Here is a 25,594-nt window from a genome sequence, read left to right as displayed (position 1 = left end):
TAAGCATTCAACGTTTGCTGTAATTCGAAATTGCTAATTGGTATTCTGAAATAGAGTCACTGAACTCAAAATTAACTGCTTTCTTTCCACAAACCTGCATAGATTTTCCAGTAATTTCTGATTTCCAGTATCTGCAGTTCTTTGGTTTTTGGCTGTGGAGAAATCACTTGCATCAAAATTAAATGTTGCTCTTTAGCTAATTTGCAAAAGTCATAATGTTTGAACAATTCAGATTTGCAATTCAGCTCCTTCTTTTAGACTGTCTTTTGTATGTGAATATAATGAAAACTTATGCTACTGTATATAGCAAATCAATAAAATAGGCATTAATTAGCACCTAATGTTAATATAAAACAAAGAAATGTGATCTTAAATGAACAAAAACAGAAATTACAGGAAAAACTATGCAGGTGTAGCAGCATCTGTGGAGAGAAAGCAGCGTTAACATTTTGAGTTCAGCGACTCTATTTCAGAGCACCAATTAGCAATTTAGAATTATAGCAAACGTTGAATGCTTATTCTCCACAGCAATGCAGCTGCCACTTGAAAATTGCTGGAAACTCAAAGGGCCCAGCAGCAACTGTGGAGAGAAAAAAAACTGCTAATTTTACTTCTATTTAAGTGAACAGAATTACAGTTTCACACCTTGTTTGATTTAAGTCGCTAAGATGGGAGGTTAGTGTGGCTTATGGTTTCAAATTAACTCCATAATATGCTATTAAGGTGAATTAATTTTATTCATCAATTATGTCTATGGTGTAGAGGCATGTAAGTGACAAATTACCAACTAAAACTTTGAGACAGCATTGTATTTTCTGCCTAGTTTCAGACTGGTGAGGCAGCTTAATGACCTAAATGGTGCTTAACCACTTTGATCACTGAAATGTATATAACTTAAACAGGGCAGTTGTGCCTGGGAAAGTTGGTCCTGTATAAGTTGGACTCCCTCCCCACCGTAAGGAGGCGCTGTAGAGAGAGTAGTCCAGGCTACTAGTGGAAAGAGGCTGCAGAGGACGCGCGTGCGCGTGACCTCCGCCCTCCAGCTTCAGCAATGGCAGCAGTGTTGCGGGAGGGGGAGTGTAAAAATGAGGAACTGCTTCTTCGAGAGTGGGAGAGGTACTCTAAAACCAGCTTTTTAACCGGGAGGGGGAAAGAGGAAACAAAAGAGCCCACGTAAGATTCAGCATACGTCCCCACCAGAACGCGTCTTTTAGACAGAGAAATCGCGGCCGATGATTGTCTTCATCGGTAACCGACAAGATCGTGCTGCATGCTGGGACTTGTGGTCTGATGTCACATAGGAACTACATCTCCCAGAATGCAACACTGCACGAACCTGGAGGGCCATTTCATTCCCCCATGCTGTATCTCCAGCAGAGCTTCAGGAGAACTGCTTCAACCAGAGACCGAACTGAAATGCATGTTAAATAGAGAAGGAATACATTTTTAAAAATTTTCTGATGAAGGATCTAGGCCCGAAACGTCAGCTTTTGTGCTCCTAAGATGCTGCTTGGCCTGCTGTGTTCATCCAGCTCCACACTTTGTTTTCTACGTTTTTTTAAAATCTAGTATAAGGTGTTGGAAGCATGCTTTGGACTTCAAATATAACAGTGAATGTTCAACACAGAACCAGGTCACAATGGCATTTATGTTCCCATTGCATTCTCCTAATTTTACCAACATACTACTTTTACATGCAATGTATGTGGGTTCATCCATTCAGGCAACTGAGCCAGAAAAAGTTGGAATGTAGAAAAGTTTGGTTTAAAAATAATAAAAGTATTTTTTGTAAGGTTTTGATTTCATTCTGCACTTTCAACAAATAACTACAATAATGCAATTTTACAGATAATTAAACTATAAGAAGATTTAGGGATTTGAGAACTTGTGGGATCCAGTGCAATTTGACAAATAGAATCTAGAATTGACACAGTGACAGGAGAGTGATTGCCAAAGGTTGTCTTTGTGATTTCAAGCCTGTGTCCATTTGTGTAACTCAGGCATTGTTGTGCTCCCTTGCTGTTTGTAGTGTATGTTAATGATCTTGGCATGAATGTAAGAGGTATTATTGGTAAGTTCACAGATGACATTAAAATTAGTAGTGTGGTAAATAAGGAAAAGGAAGCTTTAGGACAGAACAGATGGGCTGGTCATTAAACAGAAAGTGGCAAATTGAATTTGATGCTGAAAAGTGAGGTGATGTTTTTTGGAAGGACTAACAAAACAAGCCTGTACATGATGAATGGTAGGATTGTAGGAGACACGGGATTAGAGAGGCTTTGTTGTGCATGTCCACAAATCCATGAAGCCAACTATTTGTTCCTATGAGATGGGTAAGAAAACATGAGATATTTGCCTTTATTAGTTAAGGACTTGAATACAAGAGTTTGGAGATTTATGATCAAGTTGTGTAACATGCTCGTAAGGCCACAACTGAAGTGCCAGTGCTGGTCGCTGGCCTGCAGGAAAGATTTGACTGCACTACAGAGGGTGCTGCGGAGATTCCTGAAGGAAAAGGCTTCTCTTAATTTCCTTCTTAATAGGGACAGCCCTTATTCTTAAACTGTGTGCTCTAGTTCCAGTCTTCCCCACAAGAGAAAACATCCTCCTGGGTTCACCCTATCCAGTTCTCTGATCTTAAATGTTGTTATTTGATCATCTCTTATTTGTCAAAATGCCAAGTTGTTCAATCTTTACTTACAAAAATACCCCTTCATTCCAGGAATGAACCAAATAAAAATTCCGCTGAACCATTTTTAATGCCTTTCACTCCTTATCCTTTACATCAAGACACAACTGATTCACCAATGTCCTTCATAGTATTACTGTCCTTACCTAGTCTGATCAATAGGAGACTGCAGACCAACAGCATGCGGTCCATATGTAAGTGCTGTCTGAAATGACCCTGCAGATCACTCAGTGGCATCCAACCACTAGTTGTTCATGAAGAAGCCACATCACTTCCTCCACAGGTACAGAGGACTGTGCTATTTTAAGAACTAATTGAAGTACCACTCGGAATCACAGACTAAAACCTAATAAAATCTTGTCGAATGTTAAGCCATACCTCGTTTGCTGGATTTTAATGAAGAGATTCTGTTTATGGTGTATGAATTTGTGCGATCAGAGTGTCCTGGTGCTCTGTCCCACTGTGGAGGAGAGATGTAAGAACCATCAGAAATCTGTCAATTTTACAATTGCTGACAAACTAATTCTTGCAGCCACCTGGAGGATTGTGTCTTGAAAAAGCAGCAGGCTTCTTCCTAAGACCCAGATCCATGGGTATGGAATGAGGAGAAACTTCTTCATCCAGAGAGTGGTGGATATATGGAATGCTCTGCCCCAGAAGGCAGTGGAGGCCAAGTCTCTGGATACTTTCAAGAAAGAGATAGATAGTGGAATCAAAGGTTATGGGGATAAGACAGGAACAGGATAGTGATTGTGGATGATCAGCCATGATCATAATGAATGGTGGTGCTGGCTCGAAAGGCCGAATGGCCTACTCCTGCACCTATTGTCTATTGATGTTGCCTGTGCTGGACATTTCAACCATAAAGGGAGACTAAGTAGACTGGAGTTGTTTTCCTTAGGGCAGAGAAGGTTGAGGGGGGACCCTGTTTGAGTTGTACAAAATTATGGGGGGCACACAGAGGGTAATTAGGAAAAAAATTCCCTTTAGCAAAGGAATCAATAACTAGGATTGATTTTAAGGTAAAAGGTAACATTAAGGAGAAATATTTTTCAGCCAGAGGATGGTGGGCAGCTGGAGCTCGCTGCCTAAGAGAAATAATTAAATGATCATTTGAAGTGCCATAGCATTTAAGGCTACATGGCAAATGCTGGAAAAAGGGACTCGAGTAGATCGGTGGTTAATGATTGGTTTGGACAGGATGGGCCTAAAGGCCTTGCCACGCTGTAAACTGTTATGACTGACATGCTTGCTAAGAGTAAAAGGATATGTTACTAACTTATACTTTTAAAGAAAATCCTTTTTGATTTGACTTGGGAGAAAATGATTTGATTACAATTCTACTCATAAATGAAAACATTCTATCTGAGCTTAACAAACCCTCTATTGGATCAGCTCCTAGCTGTCTCCTTTCAAGAGAAAAAACGATTTAGCCTTTTTATTCTTACCTGATAAGTATTGTGCAATATCTCCACTATTATCCCATTAATCTGCTAATCTTTCAGCTGCTGATCAACTTGCTGTGTGCTTCCATATTTTCATCTTTTCTGTTTTTGTCAGTTGGATTAACATTTCTTTTTATGGCCTTTCATGGGTGTCTTATTGTTCTGCATATCCTTTTCCTGTACTTGACCAAGTGGGTGCACATTAGTAGAAACACAAGTAATGGCATTTTAGGAATTTTTTTGTAAGTCCGAAATATTTTAGTTCACCCATTATCGCATTGTGCGATTATATGGGACTTGTAACATTGGTGTTCAATTGGTAGCAATAGAAAATCTAAAAATCCAATGGTCGTATCTTGTATTCAAACAACAAATCAGAGTTTTCCTTTTTGTGAAATGCTCGAAACAAATTTGGTTTGGGAATATTCAGCAAAGTTAACAACTACTTTGTAAGTCACAGAGCATTCCCACATACTTGAAGCCAGCATCTCAGGTATTGCCCTGAAGAAGGGTAATACCTGAAATATGGACTTCTCATTTCCTCCAGATGCTGCCTGGCTTGTTGTGTTCTTCCAGCCTCCTGTTTTCTACCTTGGATTCCAGCATCTGCTATTTTTATGCCTCTCTTCCTACATACATGCTTTATTAAGTTAAATATATGCAGGATAATCTGGCTTGTCTTAAAAGTCTGTTCTTGCATTTTATTTTAAAGGGAAAAGACAGTTTTGAACCATGGCAGTATTTTCTGGAATCTCTTGTTTATTGCATACCATTGAACAAGAGTCAATCATTTAGCCCCTTGAACCTATTCCTTGTTCAAGGATCTGCAATTTAACTTCAGTTACATACTTGTGACATATTATCTGTTGCTACATTTGATCAACACTGACCATTCAATTTCAGGTTTAAAATTAACATTTTGACCCTTTTATGCTTGTAAGTTCCCAATTTCTAACTATCCTTTGCAGATGTGTTTCATTAATTTGGTCGAGAAGGGCCTGGCTTAAATTTCTAGGTAACTTATCATTTTTAGGTTTTTGGAGTTTTAGCCAGCAGGAATAGTTTCTGTGCATCTATCCTATCAGTACCATTAATCAACTTACCCGTTAACTTTGTGGATCTCTGGTTTGTGTAATCTTGTTTTGTAACTCAATCACTGGAATACAGTTGTAATTCTAGATTAATATTATCTGCATTCTGTGAACCAGTGTGTCCAGTCCCAAGCAAAGTACTTGAGATACAGTCTAATCAAGGGTCAGTATAATTACAGCATAGTTTCTTGCACCAAGAATTCTTCATCCTCTGGATGTAAGACCAGCGTTCAATTAGCCTTTTGGATCCCTTTTTTGTAGCTGTATGCAATATTTTAATAATATATTAGCATGGACACCTAAGGTTAAGGTTCTCCACTGCCCTTAGGTTTCACAATTAGAAAAGGACAGACAGTAGAATGGTGGTAATGTTATTGGGCTGGTAATCCAGAGTTCCAAGCTTCTGTTCTAGGGCGACAAGTTTAAATTCAATAAATTAATAAAAGTCGAAATTGAAAGCTAGCTACAGAAATATTGACCATGAAACTGTCATTGATCATCATAAAACCCCATCTGTTCACTTTACGTGTACTGGCTTAAAAGTGACGCCAAAATGTGGATGACTCTTAACTATCCCCTGACATGACTAGCAAGCCTGCCAAGAGCAGTTAGGGCTGGCCATCAACCAGTGACATCCACAAGCCACGTTTTTTTTAAAATAGAAAATACTGTTTTTAGGTTCACCTCTCGATGCCTAGGCAGTATTGAAATCCACATGCCACATGCATAAACTATTAATATTTCAATATAAATTTATGATTTTATCCATGTTACTTTACAGTGTTACCTCTTTTTGTGTCACTGACAAACTTGAATATGTGACTTCCTATTAGGAAGATAAATATCATATTTAAAAAATCTTTAAACTATTAAAGTTATATAGATTAAGCTTTAAAGATGTGTTTTTAGCAGTAAAATATTAATATATTGCTATAAGCTCAGATGTTAGATTGATCCAGAGGTGCAAAAGTAGCAAATCAAGCTTTCAGTTGGATGATGTGGGTTTCATTCCAACAAGCCAGTCCTAACTTTGGCTCCAAAAGGTTTGACGTCTATGTCATGAGCATTTTCTTGTGTTTGGGTTGAGATGCCTAGCAACCGTTCTCATTGAATATTGCCAGTAATGGACATTGATGATGGATATAGGAAAACACCAGGGTGAGAGTGGGGAAGTGAGGACTGGCAATATGTGTAACAGTAATGGATCTATGCAAAGTCTGATTCTGTTAATTGTTTCTTGTCTAGATTACTCTAGTAGATGATTGTGAGGTGGATGAAGTTTAATTCCCTTGGTAAAAGAATCAACCTTGGATTCTCCAGAAACCAGAAATCAAATATCCATAGTAGGCAGTAACCTGCCAGATATGAGGATTCTGAACGGTAAATCATCTGCAAAATATAAGTGAGCTGTACTCCCTACTGTGTAAGCAATTTTGCAAAATCACAATAACCTACGTGATAGCAGTAATGCGGCAATTTCTCAATTTGGTATTATAGTGCCAGAAAGTTGTTTTGTTTATCTGTTAACTGCAGTACTTTAACTGGAAGACCAAGGCTTATCATTTAACTACTGTCCTACTATTTTAGGTCCTTACTTTCCCATCCTGTCATCTAAATAATTTAACAATTGAATTCTCAGCACAAATCCTTAGAGTATGGTTCTAGTTGCATTCATCCCATTTTTGCTACTCCATAACGTTTGCTGTTCTTGAATGTCACTCTTATTTTGCAATGTTCCAATTTACTGAAGTGTGCCCGAAAAAATAGAAAATAATGTCTCCATCTTGCAAAAAAACGTGTGAAATAAAATAGAGCACTTTCCTATTGGAGAAGTATGTGTATACGTGCATAAACTTATAGATCTCAACTGTACCGATTTTTTTTCTTTCAACTTCAGCATGCACTTGGGACACTTGCTCAGCCGAATTCAGTGAATGCTGCGCAGTGGTACTTTTCCAAGCCTTTACTACTCCATTGTATGAGGGATGACTGCATGCTCCGAAGAAAGGGGACTGAAAAGCTTACATTATGAATATTTGTCCCTCTGATTAAAAGGATCCACAATGGCATAAATGGAACAGAGACCAAGCACCTCTGCATTGGCCTGTATTGACAAATGGCAGCATTGGTTTGCCAGCTTTAGCAAGCTTCTGCATCCATCTTTTAATGCTTTATTGAATTTGTTACCATGGATTATTTATGGTTTGCTGCAATGCTTAAATACTGACCTTGACTTCCTTCAAACAGGCAGCAGATGGAGTTGAAAGAGCAAATGATTGACCACGACACTGAAGACTGGCAGAGTAATGAAGTCTTTGAAGGTTTAGAACGCATTGGTGGTGTGGATTTATCTTACATCAAGGGAGATGAAGTCAACGCGTGTGCCTCATTAGTAGTTCTCAATTATCCAGATCTTAAGGTAAAATCACATACTTCAAACAACTGTTGGTGATTGATAAATAGAATTAATAAGTGACACTAGAAATGAACAAAGAACAATCCACTTCATTTTGTTAAAACAAAATCATGTACAACAGAAACAAGCATTTATATAGTACCTCTAACAATAATGTAGGCACTTCATAGACGGGAAACAAATGGTGAGATGAGAGGAAAAGATTTAGGGGAACTTAGTAGTGTCGAGAATAAAGATCATAGTTTTGAGACAGGTATTGAAGATGGTAGAAAATGATGAGATTCGCATAGTGCCATGGGATATTAGCACTGAGACAGCTCAAATTGCACATGGAGCAATAAGAAAGGCAGTCTACACAGTATGTCAACCTGAGGAACAAAATGGCCCTGAGCTGAAAAAGATACATTTCAATGCCTCACTTTTAATTAAAGGAAATGTAGCATTGTACAGTTAAAGAGCTTTGCAGCTTTCACAGTTAAAAAGATGGTGGAAGTTTTATCTAGGATCACAAGGTGGAGTATTTGCAATATCTAGAGAGTGGAAGTGTTTTTCATAAGGCACATCTGTATGATCAGTTCCAACTAAACAGTCACAGAATAGTTCTGGCTTAGTCATGCAAAGGCCATCATTTCAAAATTGTCATGCCCTGATTCTGCACCACCACATACAAACAGTCTATTATGGCAGCAATCTAAGATGCTTGAATGGTCAAAAGAATATTTTATTCCTAAAAGAACATTTCAGTGGCTGTGGCTTAAAGAGTGGATGATGGAATTTCTTGGAGATCTCAGATATGAGGTTTCTGATCTCGATGTGAAATGTACGTGAATGTGAAAAATAAATATGTTTTTTCGTAGGAAGGAAAATTATTTAAAGATTTGGATATAAACTGAGCCTGCAATATAATTGTCTACTGACAATAATTACTAATTACTGCCCCTGCATTAGTTGAATAATCAGGACAATTTTGCACTGCATCTTAGAAATCTGTAGTCAACACTTGCAACATGTCCTAATATCAGTAGGATCATATCGTAATACAGTAACTTGAAACATTTATTTTTACTTTTGTTGCTTATAGCTATACTTTGAAATTTTTACATCTTCATCTAGTCCATCTAATCATCTTACCCAGCAGCAGATGATTCCAAATATACAAATATTGAACGATTCATATACTTTTAGTGTTTCTTTGACCCATCTCCATAGAAACTACCATTACAATTTCAGTCACTGGCTCAGCTGCAGTAATTCTAAAGTAGACACTGATCTCATTGATAGAGATCAGTCAACAGTAAATATTTCAGTTAACAGATTATTCATACTAAGCATTAATCAAATTCAGAGCATATTCTAAGTAAGCTTTCACTAAATATTTCTACCACTTCTCCAGCAAAGTCACCACTTTGTAGCTGTTTAATCATTGATTGTTTATAAACTCAAAAACACAAGCAATTAACATCTTTGAAGAGAAAAGACAGGTACTGATGATTAACTAAGGATTCATTCCCAGGCTTGATAATCTTTCTCATTACAGATGCTGAATGGTCTGTTGCATAATTCCAGTTGCTTCTGTTCTTATTTCAGATTTCAAATGTTTGTTGTTCCACTTCATAACAAGGTAAACGCTTAAGAATGAGTTTTAAAGATTTCATCAAACCACAAAAAAAGTTTTATTTTTCAAACTATCTCATACCTGCATTATTAAAAGGTGCCAACTTCCTATGGGAATGAAACTCCAGCATGAGATGCCATATCCAGAACAACTCAAATGCGTTGTATACAGTTATATCTACCCTTTGTAGCATACCAGGCATCCTGTGAATTACAGTTGACCAGAAATTGAACTGAACGAGTCATACACATACAGTGGTTCCTACAAGAACAGGCCAAAGGCAAAGAATTGTGCAGCGAATAACCCACTTCCTGACTCCCAATGCCTGTTCACTCGTCTGCATGATGGTATACTCCCCATATGCCTGTATGAGTACATAACAAACCCTCAAGAAGTTTAACATCATTCAGAACAAAGCAGTAAGCTTGATTGACACTAACACACAGTAGCAACAGTGTGTACCATCTACAAGATGCCAAGTGTCCTTCAAACAGCCCTTTCAAACATATGTTCACTGCCATTTAAAAGGACAAGTCCAGCAGATGTAAGGGAGTACCACCACCTGCAATCTCCTCTTCAAGCCACTCACCAACTTGACTTGGAAATGCATCAACATTCAACATTCTTTCACTGTTAACTGTGTCAAATTCCTGGAAAATCCTCCCAAACAGCATTGTGGGTGTGCTACACTAAAAATGGACTGCAGCAGTTCAAGAAGGCAGTTCAGTATCACTGTCTCGAGGACAATTAGGGATGGGTAATTAATGCTGGCCCAGCAAGGCCAACAACCCCCTGAATGAATAAAAAGAGAGTCTACGGTGCTTTTCTTCGAGTGTTGCTGCTTGGTGCAGAAGAGAAGTAATTTTTAAATAGAAATGGGAAAAAAACAGAAAATGCCGCTAATTTGAAAGCTGCAAGTAATCACAGGTGCTAACAGAGTTGGCTGTTCAGCTGCTCATATTTTGAACAGAATTTCTGCTGTTCACATTTTCAAATGGTCTACCTTAAGAATAATGTGACACTATCTACCTTTTGAAATTAAAATGCACTAAGAATTACATGTGTTCATACATTGTTTGTCATCATTATTATTTCCATTTTTCTTTGTTTTTACTGTGCTCAGGTTGTCTATGAGGAATGCCAGATGGTTTGCCTAACTACTCCTTACATCCCCGGCTTTCTGGCATTTCGGGAGACACCTTTCCTCGAAGAAGCTTTGAAAAGACTACAACAGAAGGACCCCAGTCTTCTCCCTCAGGTGAAAATACAAGAGCATTCTTACAAATGAGTGAATATTTTTGAATAAATTGCATTAGATTTCATTAACACAATATCCAGGATAATGAAACTGTGTCATGTGATTTTTAAGATGTCACATGTATTGTGATGTAGTAAACACAGTAATCAAGATAAGAATTTTCAAAATAAAAATAACCAAATTGATTTATTTCTCTTTAGTGATCTGTAAGTGCTTAACCATTTAAAATAACCACAAATCCTTCTTTTCCACATGGAATTCAAAAGTTGCTGAGGAAAATATCATTTTTCTCTTGTCAATTTCAGGAATCTACTCCTTCCAACAGTCGGTTTGCTTAGTAATTAGGAATTAGGTTTGCACAGTTCCCCAGCGCACATCCCTGCTCATAAATGTGTTATCTGTTGTGCTACATTTTAGTAAGAAAGCTTTTTTCAGCGGCCTCTATGGCAATTGTAGCAGTACCTGACTATTATTTAGGATGGTTTTTAGTTAATCTATGCATCTAGGCCTTTCTGACAAAGGGCTCCAGTGTGTTAACTTACAGCCTGGAAAGAGACTTGGAATCATTAGATGAAATAAGAATCCTTCTAAATGAATAGTGCGGGTTACTTGTAAGCGACTGAAGGAAAAACAGGTCCAGAGAAGCTCTGATAGGATCAACATTTACCAAAAATGAATCCAGAGACAGTAAGGAATTTGAAGGGTTAACGCCAAGATAAAATACTTTAAGAAAGCTTGACTAGTTTATGAATGTCATTTGAAGTCTGAAATTAGATTTGTGCCTTAAAGTCGCCTAGAGGTATATGTTATTATTTATAATAAATGTGCAAGATAGTGACATTTCTTAGGTTGGAATTCATTTTCTGGGTAATGTGGGGTCATCCAACAGTCTATTTGTTTGATATGGATGTTTTATGATGCTGTTTGAAGATGAAAGTAATGGCAAGTGACAGAAGACTATTATTGATTGTATGACATATGACCTGACAGTCTGCTGAACCCTGAGAGAAGGCTGCAAATTACCACATTTTTCACAGTATGTATCACAGGAAAAATCATTATTATTGCATATATTACAATACATTGTTTCAAGGCTTGAAATTTTCATGTAATTAAATTATGACAAATAATAGGTGCTCTTTTGTAAAAGAATTTGATCCAAACACTGTAATGAACTGTTTAATAAGGAACTTAACTGTGCAACATTAATTCAAGTTAAACATATTGAAGCTCGCAAGTCAAGTATATTTTAAAATTAGCTTATTTCAAGCTTACATCTTGCGGCAGTGCTATGTCAATGTATTTCATTAACATTATTTATCAATATGCAGGTTATTTTTGCAGATGGAAATGGAATTTTGCATCACCGAGGTAAGTAGCCCACTTTTTAAATCAACATGTAATGGTTACTTACACATTATTTGTACTATGTTGATTTCTTTATGTTCATCCATCTAAACATTAATCCTAACAGTTTAAGGTTTCAACCATTATCAAGAAAGTTTTAAACAAATTACATCTCTAAAGTTCTTTTCACAGTAACAATTAAATTTCTTTCAAACATGAACATGTTGGAGCCTGTGTGAATGTTGCGTTCACATACTGTGTCTGTAAAATATGAGGTGTTATCCTATTAATTTAAAAACTGATAATGGCATTTTCTGCCAAGCTTGCCAATATACCTCCATTAGTCACTGCATGCTGGGACTCATCAATTTATTTCAGTCCCTTTAATCAGTGCTTATTTCAGAGCAGTAATGAGGAGATCTTCCATAATCTCGTTTACTGATACGGCAGAAGCTGCAGTCCAGTTTTGTTACTTACAGCGGTCTTCCTCTGAGATCCCAGAATATGTACTGTGCTTTGCAGCAGCACATCCATGTGGCTTTCAGTCAGATACAGATGATGTTTCCTTGCCTGATTTTGAGCTTGACAGTAGGAGGGTGGGAAAAGTGGGAGGAGTCAGTACTTGTTGTACAGAGACTGACCTCACTTCCACATTAATCTTTCATTAGCCAGTTGTGTGGCACTTCTTCCAGAAGGAATATCAAGGCAGCTCCAAAATAGATCATTGCACGTTAACTTTAAAAAAAAACACACATTAATGTTGCGTGCTAGTTGTTGTAGTTCCACTTCCTTAAGAAATTACAATGGTGAACCATTGATTTACTGTTGAATGATAAAGTTGGTCCCTAGCACTCCAGTTGGAAACTACTGGGAATTGGGGCTGACGAGCATTGACTGTGGATGGGCTTAGAATGAGTTTTATTGCCACTTCTAAAGATAGTGAGGTGCATGAGAAACTGTCAGTTGAATGTTTGTGAAGCGCTAAACTTTTTTAAAAAACATACTCAGAGAGCAAATTAAAAGGATTTATGCAGTAAGAATAATGAACTGCAAAGCAGAAAATAATCAGCCAACAATTAGTGAGGATGAAGAAAATTGCAAAAGAATTGAAGGTAAAAGTTCAAAGAAGAAGTGTTAGCCACTCAGTGCATGTAGAAACATTATTACGGGGATTCATCTCAGGGCCCTAAAAATATTTTATTAAACACTTCATCAAATGTATTTTTATCTATAAGTAGTCATACTTGTGAGAAATTTAACTTGTGGTAGCTGATTTTGTACCCTTAAAATTAACATGAGGTCTCCAACACACAAAATACATGAGTGCTGTGGGTGAATTCACCCCCCAAAAGCCCCAAATCACCTAGGAAAATCCACTCACAGGATTAACTAATCAGAGAAGTATTGTTCTCATAAATAGAATGGATGGAAATGGTGAGGTGGTGCTCTTCCAATCTCAGGCCAGTTCTCTCCTGTGCTCGGTAGCAATCAGTGTGGGAGAAAAGCAACCTGTAGATGGAAAAGCAACCAACAGTTTCAAAAGTAAGTGATAGTAATGCAGTATTTGCCAGCGACTGGCTTGATCTGAGTCCTGGCTCATGCACCATCTTTAATCAGGGCTCAGGGGTGTGGAAGTGCACCTTTAACCAAGGCAGACCTTAGGGTTTGCCTTTAGCTAAGGTGGCAGCAGAAAATGGGTGTGGGGGAGAAAGAGGCTACAAGAAGAGAGGGAGAGTTAGAGAGAAACAGTATTAAATGTGTCAACAAATGAATATTCAGCTAACTGGGATCCAAGAAAACTTTAAGTCACTAAAGTAATTAACTCCTTGCAAATCAATGTGAAATTTCTAGTTTAAGTCGACTAGATTCAGGAGCCATTATACTTAACAAAAAGTGTTTGAATCCTACAGTAATGAAAACTATAGTAATTGCTAAATTCAAACCTGAGATTGAAATCTAAGATCCAGTTAAAAGAGTAGTAACTGCCTGGTTAAAATATCCCAGCTTTGTGCATATGTGAAGGAAACACATTAGCCATGAACTCACCAATATGTCGAAGGCATGCTTAGGGGTGATGGTTTTTGGTATGTGGGAACATATGTCAAGTGATCTTGAAACTGTTATTGCTGACTTATGCTTATTGTCTTGTAGCAATTTAAATACTGTGATATCCAGGAAACTATTGCCTTTCATGTGTGTTGTGGCTTCATATTTAATGGAGAATTATTACTGATGATATTGATCCATTCTTCCAATTCAGTTTCTGTGCGAGTCTGAATAATCCATATGTGAACACAAAAACAAAACTTACTATATGACTGCATCACTTAATAAATAAGTTAATGAGAATGAAAAGTTAACCTCCAAAAGCTAAAATAGCCTTTGAGAAAGCCTGAAGATAAGTCCTTAAAAAATATACATATTTTCACTCCCTAAAGCTGTCTTATCAGTTCTTACGTCAAAATTTCAAGAGGTGGTTGATCTGCAAGGTGGAGACTGTGCTTGTTAGCAGTTAGCAGGCAACTGAGCCTGTTAAGGAGCCAACAAGCTGTGGGGAGTTTAACATCATCCAGAACAAATTTATACATTGGACTGAGAGGAGTGTGTAGCAAGTCAATAACAAGGTGAAGCAGACTGAGGAGGTGTGTGCAGCAGGTCAGCATTGCTATGAAACAGACTCGGAGGAGTGTGCAGCAGGTCAGTATCACTGTGAAGCAGACTGAGGAGGTGTGTGCAGCAGGTCAGCATTGCTATGAAACAGACTCGGAGGAGTGTGCAGCAGGTCAGTATCACTGTGAAGCAGACTGAGGAGGTGTGTGCAGCAGGTCAGCATTGCTATGAAACAGACTCGGAGGAGTGTGCAGCAGGTCAGCATTGCTGTGAAACAGACTCGGAGGAGTGTGCAGCAGGTCAGTATCACTGTGAAGCAGACTGAGGAGGTGTGTGCAGCAGGTCAGCATTGCTATGAAACAGACTCGGAGGAATGTGCAGCAGGTCAGCATTGCTGTGAAACAGACTCGGAGAAGTGTGCAGCAGGTCAGCATTGCTATGAAACAGACTCGGAGGAGTGTGCAGCAGGTCAGCATTGCTATGAAACAGACTCGGAGGAGTGTGCAGCAGGTCAGCATTGCTATGAAACAGACTCGGAGGAGTGTGCAGCAGGTCAGCATTGCTATGAAACAGACTCGGAGGAGTGTGCAGCAGGTCAGCATTGCTATGAAACAGACTCGGAGGAGTGTGCAGCAGGTCAGCATTGCTATGAAACAGACTCGGAGGAGTGTGCAGCAGGTCAGCATTGCTATGAAACAGACTCGGAGGAGTGTGCAGCAGGTCAGCATTGCTATGAAACAGACTCGGAGGAGTGTGCAGCAGGTCAGCATTGCTATGAAACAGACTCGGAGGAGTGTGCAGCAGGTCAGCATTGCTATGAAACAGACTCGGAGGAGTGTGCAGCAGGTCAGCATTGCTATGAAACAGACTCGGAGGAGTGTGCAGCAGGTCAGCATTGCTGTGAAACAGACTGGGAGGAGTGTGCAGCAGGTCAGCATTGCTGTGAAACAGACTGGGAGGAGTGTGCAGCACGTTAGCATCAGTGTGAAACACACTGGGAGGAGTGTCAGTAGGTCAGTATCGCTGTGAAACTGGCTGGGAGATGGGTGCCATAGGTCAGTATCTCTGTGAAACAGACTAGGAGAGGTCTGTGCAGCAAGTCAGTATCACTGTGGAGCATCTGTTGGAAAAGACCTGTGGTAGAAGGGCAGCAGTGATGGGAGATAAAAACTGATGGCAGAGAGCCTCTTAAACTCTGTTCCTACCTGTCTAGTCAAAACTGTGACATCACAGGAGAGCCAGTAGGTGATTTGAAGGTGTCTCTTTTGATTCATCAAGTGGTTTAAATGAAATGATGTTACAGCTGAAGAATGTAGATAAGTACATATTTATACTATTTAACATGTATTTTTATTAATTATATAGAATAGAGGTGTCTGGAGAGACAAGTATTGGCTCAAGTCACTTTTGCTCAGAGTCGATGAGCTGGAGTCCAAGTCAGCGCAGCACTTTGGACCAGTGGTTAACACTGCTGCCTCACAGCTCCAGTACCCAGGTTCGATTCAAGCCTTGGGTGACGGTGTGGATTTTGCACATTGTCCCTGTGTTTCCCCCCGCAGTCAAAATACATACAGGTGAAGTGAATTGACCATGGTAGATTGTCCTGTAATGTCCAGGGTTGTACAGGCTAGGTGGGTTACCTAGCGTTAATGCAGGGTTAGAGGGCTAGGGTGGGGGATGCTCTTCGGAAGAACAGTTCAACTCAATGGGCTGAATGGCCTCTATTTGCACTGAAGGGAGTCTGTGACTTCTAAGTTGCGAACACTGTGACACATTAACTGGACTCTGTGCCTCATAAGTTAGTTTGACCTCTTAGGTTAATTGAATCAAATTTGGTCTGTGGTCAGGGACGGGAAGGGTATGACTGCAAGTGAGGTAGATAATGGGATCAGAATTTAGATTTGGAGGAGCCTCAACCATTACCTTACCAGTAGGTATAAGGTTCTTGCTCGCCATATTGTCTGAAGCACAGACTGCAGGGAGGATGAGTGAGCTGATTAAAGCATTGTGGTACACACAGTGCCATTCAAGCGGGGAGACAAGGAATGTAGTAGTAGCAGTGAATAATATAGTTGGAGGATTATATACTGTACTGTGCAACAAACACAGAGTCCTGAAGGTTGTGTTGCCTATCTGATGCCAAAGTTAAAGACATTGCTTCTTAGCTGAAGAAGAGCTTGGACTGGGAGGAGAAGGATCCAGGTGCCATGGCCCAAATGGGCATAATGGGCGTAGGCAAGACTAGAAAAGAGATTTTGCTGAAGGATTATGAGCAGTTCAGGGCTAGATCTAAAAGCAGAACCACTGAAGTTATAATCTCAGGATTATTACACCTCCTCTCACCCGCCTTCATGTAAGAATGCGATCTCCTATTTCCAATTTCTCCGCCTCCGCCACGTCTGCTCCCAAGATGAGGCATTCCACTCCAGGACATCCCAGATGTCCTTGCTTTTCAAGGACCACAATTTCCACCCCCCACCCCCCACCATGGTCGAAAATGCACTTGAATGCATCTCTTGCGTTTCCCGTACCTCTGCCCTTACAATAAAAACAAAGACAGAATTCCCCTTGTCCTCACGTATCACCCCACTAACCTCCGGATTCAATGCATCATTCTCCGCCACTTCCGCCACCTGCAATCTGACCCCACTACCAAGGATATATTTCCTCCCCTGCCCTTATCTGCCTTCTGGAGGGACCGCTGTCTCCATGACTCCCTTGTCTGCTCTGCCCTCCCCACCAACCCCACCCACCCCCGGCACCTTACCCTGCAACATCAGGAGGTGCTACACCTCCCCCTACATCTCCCCTCTCACCTCCATCCCAGACTCCAAAAAAAACTTTCCGCATTAAACAGATGTTCACCTGCACATCCACTAATGTACTGTATTGTATCCACTGTTCCTGATGTGGTCTCCTCTGCATCGGGGAGACCAACTGGAGGCTCGGAGACTGCTTTGTGGAGTTCCTACGCTTGGTTTGCGACAAACAACAACACCTCCCAGTAGCAAACCACTTCAACTCCCCCTCCCATTCCCTGGACGCCATGTCCATCCTGGGCCTCCTCCAGTGTCACAATGATGCCACCCAGAAACTGGAGGAGCAACGCCCCATATTCTGCCTTGGAACCCTCCAACACAATGGTCTCAATGTGGACTTTACTAGCTTCAAAATCTCCCCACCCCCAACCTCATCCCAAGATAAGCCCCTCTTGTCCCTGCCTCCTTGACCTGTCAGTCTTCTCTCCAACCTATCCGTTCCTCCCACCTCACTGACCAACCCCCACCCCTATTTCCTACCTACACTCATCTTTACTAGCTTCATCTTTATCTCCTTGACCTGTCAGTCTTCTCTCCCACCTATCCACTCCATTATCCACCTTCTATTACCACCCCCGCCCCCACTCTCTATTTATTTCAGAGCCCCCTTGCCCTCCAGGATTTCTGAAGAAACATCAGCTTTCCAGCTTTTCTGATGCTGCCTGGCCTGCTGTGTTCATCCAGCTCTGCATTGTGTTATCTCAGACTCCGGCATCGGCAGTTCCTTCTCTCTCAGACTAGGCAGGTAAATGCATGGCTGAAAGATTAGAGTGGGAGAAATAGGGTTCTGATTCATGGCACATTGGCAACAAAACTGGAATTGTCTGTTCCATTGTGACAGTCTTCCTTTCACCCATGCTGAATCTAGTATGCAGGTAAATCGTATGACTAGGACTGTACAAACAGCTTTAACCTAATTAGTGGAGGGGAGTGTTCAATTGACAGGAAATTTTAAAAATCAAATAGAAAAAGAGCAGAGATAGAGGATAATGAAGTGGCAAATGATGATCTAAGTGAGACAGAAAGGGGCAGAAAATATAAGCAGAGAATGCAGCAGAAATTGGAGTCGGAATGAGTAATGATGGTAAAAAGTCAAACTTAAGGCTATTTATCTGAATACGTAGAGCACTTGTAACAAGACAGATAAGTTGGTGGCACAAATAGACATAGATGAATATTACTTGATAGCTGTTACAGAGATTCGTTGCAGAATGACCAGGACTAGGATGTCAATATCCAAGGGTGTTTGATGTTCCGAAAAAATAGGGAAAAAGGAAACAGAGGTGGGATAACAACAGTATGAAGGAAGGTATTCAGTGGTGCGTAGTGATAGATCTGCAATGGATTGTGACGTGGAATCCATTTAAGTGGAAGTAAGAAATAGCAAGGGAAAGCAGTCATGAATGGGAGTTGTCTCTCAGCCCCCAGAAGAGTTTTTTTGCTGATAGAAAGGAACTGGTACATGTAATGAATTTGGATTTCCAGAAAACATTTGATAAAGTACCAATAAAAGCTTATTGCACAAGAAAAGAATTCATGACATTGGAGGTAGTGTATTTGCACAGATTAGAAATTAGCACAGAAAATAGACATACTGAATGAATGGGTCTTCTTCAAGTTGAAAAGACCATCCAAGGCCTCCTCCAATTGGTGTTCATTCTGGACCAAAATTGATTTTGGGTATGGTCGATGAGAATCAGAAGGAAGTTTCCTTGTCCTCTGATGGATCTGTTGTAATAGTAGGACAGGATATAGTTCTTAGAGGTATAAAAGGATCAAGGTACATGGGAAAAATAAACTAGGAAAAGGATGCAGAATTGGATGATCAGGCATGATCATGCTGAATAGAGGAACAGGCTCGAAGGGTGAGTGGCCTACTGCTGCTCCTATCTTTTATGTTTCTGTATATACCTAGGGAAGGGGCACTGTCTTTAAGGTGAGGTTCTCTGCATATGGCTATGTTAGGGTGTTGGTTGACTAGTCTGTGGCACAGCGCTCCTAGCTTTGGCACAAGCCGCCAGATGTTGAAAACAAGGACTTTGCAGGGTCCGCATGGCTGGATTTGCCATTGTCATTCATGTTTCTCAGTTGATGCTCAGTGGTCTGCCTTGTTTCAGTCCTTTGTTTAGACTTTGTTATGGTTTGATGGTCACATATCAGTGGCTTGCTAGACCATTTCAAAGGGCAGTTAAAGGTCAATAACATTTTTCCTGAGTTTTCCTTTTATTTCCTGATGTGCCAGTGAACAATGAAGCCTCATATCATCACTATCTGTAAGAAGATTGGGAACTCAGTCACAGGTCAGCATTGGCTGCTGTTTACAACTATTACAGGAAGCAAATGCAGTAAGATCTGGTCAGTATTCAGACTTGGGCTGACAAGTGGCAAGTGACATTCGTGCCACACACATGCCAGGCTATGACCATTGCCAATAAGAGACAATCTAACCACCGCACCTTGACATTCAATGGTGTTACTATCACTGAATACCCCACTATCAACATCCTCAGGGATGTCATTGATCAGAAACTCAACTGGACTCACTACATAAATACAGTGGTTACAAGAGCAGGTCAGAAGCTAAGAATACTGTGGCGAGTAACTCAGCTCCTGACTCCTAAAAGCCTGTCCACCATCTACAAGGCACAAGTCAGGATCATGATGGGGTACTTCCCACTTGCCTGAATGAGTGCAGCCCCAACAACACTCAAGAAACTCAACACCATCCAGGACAAAGCAGTCCACTTGATTAGCACTAGATCCACAAGCATCCACTCACTCCACTACTAGCACTCAGTGACAGCAGTGTGTACTATCTACAAGATGCACTGCAGAAATTCACCAAAGATCTTCAGACAGTACCTTCCAAACCCACGACCACTTCCATCCAGAAGGACAAAGGCAACAGGTGGGAACACCGCCACCTCCGAGTCACTCACCATCCTGAATGGCATTGTAGGTCAACATACAGCTGGTGGATTGCAGCGGTTTAAGAAGGCAGCTCGCCACCACCTTCTCAAGGATAACTAGGGACAGGCAATAAATGCCAGCCAGCGAGGCCCACGTCCCACAACTGAATTGAGAAACAAAAAAGTTGCAATAGCAGGTGGCTGATACGAATTAAAGTGCGGAAGTGAGAAGCTAGAGGCTAAGCAAGCTTGGTAAACAATTTGAGGTGCATCTTATGTTTCACCAGTGAGGTGACTGACTACTATAAAGGTGGGGTCTGCAAATTGCAACGGGCCTCACCTCCTGCAATAGATTGTATTATGCTCCGGTTATTCTTGTCCAGCTTTCACTTTATCCTCCTCTGCTGGTGCTGCATTACAACTGACAGCTGCACACAAACACACACCACCCCCTTTCAAATACAATGACTGCCCTGTTTGTCAGCTGTCAATTGTATGGCCCCAGTTTTCAAATAAGTTTCTCTTCACCTGCCCATGCAGTCAAGCCACCTACTTGACATTCCGCTGACAAGATTTCCTCAATGGTGACAAAATTCCTCTTATCAAAATAGATTTGTGTAGTATAGCTTTGTTGACCGATGCGAACATGATAGGCAGAGATGCCTCCATCAGCTGTAAATGTTTTTGAGTCTATCAGATTTATTATTGCCCAATGACAACTCATGTTTTCTTTTACTTATATTTTGTATGGATTTTCCAAGATACCTTGGGGTTCTTCAAAATTTTTGGCAAAACATTCTAAAACTTAGAATTAAAGTGCTTATACACTGACTTTTCCTTGTAATTCCTCAGACAATAATTTCTTTGTGCATTAAAAAATTGTGTAGGATGAAAGCAGAATGTTTCCTCATTTCAAGAAGACACAGAAATTATGGCTCATTCTCATCTCCTTCTGCCGCAATAAGGTATTGGCAGAGTTGAAGGGTATAATTACTTGCCTTCTGTTGTTATCACAGAATGCTGTGTGAATGAGAGACTTAAAGGAAGAGGCAAATAATTTTAAAATTGGAATATTTGCAGGAGAAGCTTGCACGATGCAATTTTTTTTAAGTGAAGGGAACACTTTTTCCTACTGGAACAGTCTTTGCTTGAATGAGAAGGGAACTCTATTAAATGTATATTGCTTTTAGAATAGTTTCTATTTTCTAACATTCAAGTTTTTTTGAACAATGTGCTTTGAATATCCACATATGTTAGGCATTGTTAGATTGGCTGGCGACATCCCCTCTGAAACTATAATTTCAGTTTGAGCTACTAACCAATTCAAAGCCAACTGTTCTTGGGAAGACACAGAGTTAGATAGTGGAACTCCACAGAGTTGATAACATTGATTTATTTTTTAAAAGGTCAAAAACAATTTTTGAATGGATTTTCGTTTGTAATATGTCAAATGAAAGAGTTCTTTGACAAAAATGCAGCACCCAGGATTCTTCCTTTGAGCCAATTTGTATTTGTAATAGTAAGAATTTCTTTGTGTTTCCTATAAGAATAGTAATTTGGTTGTGAGCAGACGTTTACAGTGACTCAGTCGCCTGTCATAGGTTTATGTCCACAGTGAAGTCATTGATGCACAAAGACCTGAATTGACTCATCTTCCAGAGATAATGGGAACTGCAGATGCTGGAGAATCCAAGATAATAAAAATGTGAGGCCGAATGAACACAGCAGGCCAACAGCATCTCAGGAGCACGAAAGCTGACGTTTCGGGCCTAGACCCTTCATCAGAGAGGGGGATGGGGTGAGGGTTCTGGAATAAATAGGGAGAGAGGGAGAGGCGGACCGAAGATGGATAGAAAAGAGGATAGGTGGAGAGAGTATAGGTGGGGAGGTAGGGAGGGGATAGGTCAGTCCAGGGAAGACGGACAGGCCAAGGAGGTGGGATGAGGTTAGTAGGTAAAGCGGTCCCCAAGCCTCCGCTTGGTTTCCCCAATGTAGAGGAAGCCACACCAGGTTTGTTGCGAACCGAGTGGAGGTGTTCTGCACAGCAGTCCCCAAGCCTCCGCTTGGTTTCCCCAATGTAGAGGAAGCCACACCGGGGACCGCTTTGCAGAACACCTCCACTCGGTTCGCAACAAACAACTGCACCTCCCAGTCGCAAACCATTTCCAGTCCCCCTCCCATTCTTTAGATGGCATGTCCATCATGGGCCTCCTGCAGTGCCACAATGATGCCACCCGAAGGTTGCAGGAACAGCAACTCATATTCCACTTGGGAACCCTGCAGCCTAATGGTATCAATTTGGACTTCACCAGCTTCAAAATCTCCCCTTCCCCCATCGCATCCCTAAACCAGCCCAGTTCGTCCCCTCCCCCCACTGCACCACACAACCAGCCCAGCTCTTCCCCTCCACCTACTGCATCCCAAAACCAGTCCAACCTTCTCTGCCTCCCTAACCTGTTCTTCCTCTCACCCATCCCTTCCTCCCACCCCAAGCCGCACCCCCATCTACCTACTAACCTCATCCCACCTCCTTGACCTGTCCGTCTTCCCTGGACTGACCTATCCCCTCCCTACCTCCCCACCTATACTCTCTCCACCTATCTTCTTTTCTCTCCATCTTCAGTCCGCCTCCCCCTCTCTCCCTATTTATTCCAGCTCCCTCTCCCCATCCCCCTCTCTGATGAAGGGTCTAGGCCCGAAACGTCAGCTTTTGTGCTCCTGAGATGCTGCTTGGCCTGCTGTGTTCATCCAGCCTCACATTTTATTATCTTGACTCAGCTTCCGTTTGCTGTTATTGTTCACCCCTTGACAGCCACCTGACAATTAATTGACTTGGCTGGCTTGGTTTTTAACACATTTGCAACTTGATGATTGAGTTTAATGCAAGAAAATGTGAAATGATGCATTTTGATAGAAAAACTAAGAAGATGCAATATAAACAATTTTAAATGAGCTAAGGAATAGGAATACTTGGACGTACTTAAATTTTGAAGGTGGCAGGCCAAGTTGCAAAAAGCACACTTTAAGAAGTTCGTGGGTCTCCAGCTTTGTAAAGAGGCAAGGGGAGCAAAAGCAAGGAAGTTATGCAATACGGTTATCACGCAATAGTTAGGCCTTATCTGGAATGTTGTGTTCATTTATAGACACTACACTTTAAGCAGAATGTCTAGGTCTTATAGAGAGTGTTGAGGAGTTTGTGCTTTGGATGGGTGAGTGAATCAATCTTCATGGATGTAGTAGTGAAGGTTAATGAAGCAGAGAAGGCAAAGAAAAGATTTAATGGAGATGTTCAAAACCTTGAAATGGTTTGATGGAATAAGTAAGATTAAATTGTTTCTAGTAGCAGAGGATCATTAACCAGGAGACACAAATTTAAGTTAATTGGCAAAAGAAGCAGAGTTAAGATAAGGAGAATTGCATTATGCAGTGAATTGTTATTTTCTATTATGCTTGAAACAGTGGTGGAAGCAGATTCAATAATAACATGCAAAAGGGAATACTTGAAGGCAAAAAATATTGCAGGGAATGAAAGGGTAGGGGATTAGGATGGATTCTGTAAGTCGTTAAAAGAGCAAGCACAGATGGAGTGACCTTCCCTGCTGTGTTATATCCATGTAATCAGTAGCTTACGCAGTGCCTTAGTATATTTGATGGGTAGCATACAAATAAAAGAGGCAATGCTTAGTTACACACAGACAGTATTCTATATAAATGATATGAGTATTTATTATCTCTGCTATTCTTGGTTAACAGAATTTGGTGTGGCCTGCCACTTAGGTGTCCTCACAGATTTGCCCTGTGTTGGGGTTGCCAAGAACCTTTTGCATGTGAATGGTCTGGAAGAAAAAGATTTGCTGAAGGAAAAGGTATGAAAGAACTATCCAGCATGCACCTAGGAGTTTAGCTGCATTGAAATATCACGTAGCACTGAAATTATATACCTGAAACCATCCATACAAAAGTTTCAGTTTGAGTTAAACCTGACAGTAGCATCATTTATAGTTACAAAAGCAATGCAGAAGAAAATAGTTCTTAAGTAAAGGTGACATCATTAGTACACATAAAGTGCAATAAATCCAAATTCTGAAGAAAGGTCTTCAGCACAAACATTCATAAGATAAACTAGAAAACTTCAATGTGATTATGTTGAGAATATAATGAATGATGAAATCTTTGAGCATACTTTATCCTACAATCTAGAAATATATGTCATAGATCCTCACAGATGTGATCCAAATTACTCAGCTGCAGCGTAGTCCCATTCCTCAGCCACTTAGCTAAGTACTATTTCATTTTGAAATTCAGCATTGGTTGATGCACAGAAATAAAGCATGCTCTGTTCTTGCATTGGCTATAAGTATGTTACCAGTCAGTACAAATAGATAAAGGTAAAGCTGCCTTAGTCCTAGAGGACCGCTGGAGTACTCTTTCTTTAGAGAGAGATGACTCATGGTGGTTTAACTTGAGTATCACCATGCATCAGGTGAGAGGAGAGATTGAAAAGGAGAATCTGCCATGGTACCTCAGCTGGTGCGGGAATTGTGTTTGTGCTGTTGGCATCAAAAAATAGCTAACTGGCCAGAATCTATAAGTAAATATATTTTAATTTTTCCAATTGAGGTCACTGAATCCAAAAGTTAAATTAGCCACCAATTCACTGCAATATCAGATCTCATTTTAATGTTTTACTGCGAGATTTGCAGCAAACTTACACAATGCCCTTTTACCTGCTGAACCTGAGTGCTAGACTCATTGAGTCAAAAAGCATGAAACGGACCGTTCGGTTCAACTCACCCATGCTGACTAAATTTCTAGTCCTACTTGCCTGCATTTATCCCTCCAAACCTTTCCTATTCATGTACCTATGCAATTGCCTTTTAAATGTTGTAACTGTACCTGCGTCTGCTACTTCCTCTGGTAGTTTATTCCACATAGCGACCACGCTCTGTGTGAAAATATTGCCTGTCAGGTCACCCTTAAATTTTTCTCCTGTCATCTTAAAATATGTCCCCTAGTTTTCAACGCCCCCATCCTAGGAAAAAGACCCTTGCTATTCACATACCTACGCCCTCATGATTTTACAAACCTCCATAAGTTCACCCTTCAATTTCCTATTCTCCGGTGAAAAATGTTCCAGATTATGTAGCCTCTTTCTGTAACTCAAACCCTGTAGTCGCGGCCACTTCCTTGTAAAGCTTTTCTGAACCTCTCCAATTTAATAATATCCTCCCTATCACAGGATGACAGAATTGTGCACAATACTCCAACAGTGGCCTCACCAACATCCTGTACAACCTCAACATGGCATCCTGAATCCTACACTCACATGTCTGAGCAATGAAGGCAAGTGTGGAAAATCCCTTCTTAACCACCCTGTCTTCTTGTGATGCCAGGA

General features: G+C 40.5%; 1 protein-coding gene across 5 annotated transcripts in view; it reads left to right on the top strand.

The window, feature by feature from the left end:
- The first annotated feature begins 1,043 nt into the window (after window positions 1-1,043).
- The window catches only part of LOC125463838 (endonuclease V-like), a 92,036-nt gene continuing 67,485 nt past the window's right edge, over window positions 1,044-25,594 (top strand). For 3 of the 5 annotated variants that reach the window (XM_048555601.2, XM_048555602.2, XM_048555598.2), the window contains exons 1-5: window positions 1,044-1,173; window positions 7,473-7,644; window positions 10,380-10,514; window positions 11,846-11,885; window positions 23,953-24,065. In XM_048555601.2, coding sequence (XP_048411558.1) covers window positions 1,052-1,173; window positions 7,473-7,644; window positions 10,380-10,514; window positions 11,846-11,885; window positions 23,953-24,065 — 582 coding nt within the window. In that variant the 5' untranslated portion in view covers window positions 1,044-1,051. Of the gene's footprint in view, window positions 1,174-6,498; window positions 6,606-7,472; window positions 7,645-10,379; window positions 10,515-11,845; window positions 11,886-23,952; window positions 24,066-25,594 lie in introns of those variants that run through there. The other 2 variants (XM_048555599.2, XM_059653666.1) reach the window with 2 other exon arrangements.

The sequence above is a fragment of the Stegostoma tigrinum genome, chromosome 22, assembly GCF_030684315.1.
Source record: "Stegostoma tigrinum isolate sSteTig4 chromosome 22, sSteTig4.hap1, whole genome shotgun sequence".
In the NCBI taxonomy this organism is placed as follows: domain Eukaryota; kingdom Metazoa; phylum Chordata; class Chondrichthyes; order Orectolobiformes; family Stegostomatidae; genus Stegostoma; species Stegostoma tigrinum.
This window is presented reverse-complemented; position numbering and strand designations above follow the sequence as displayed.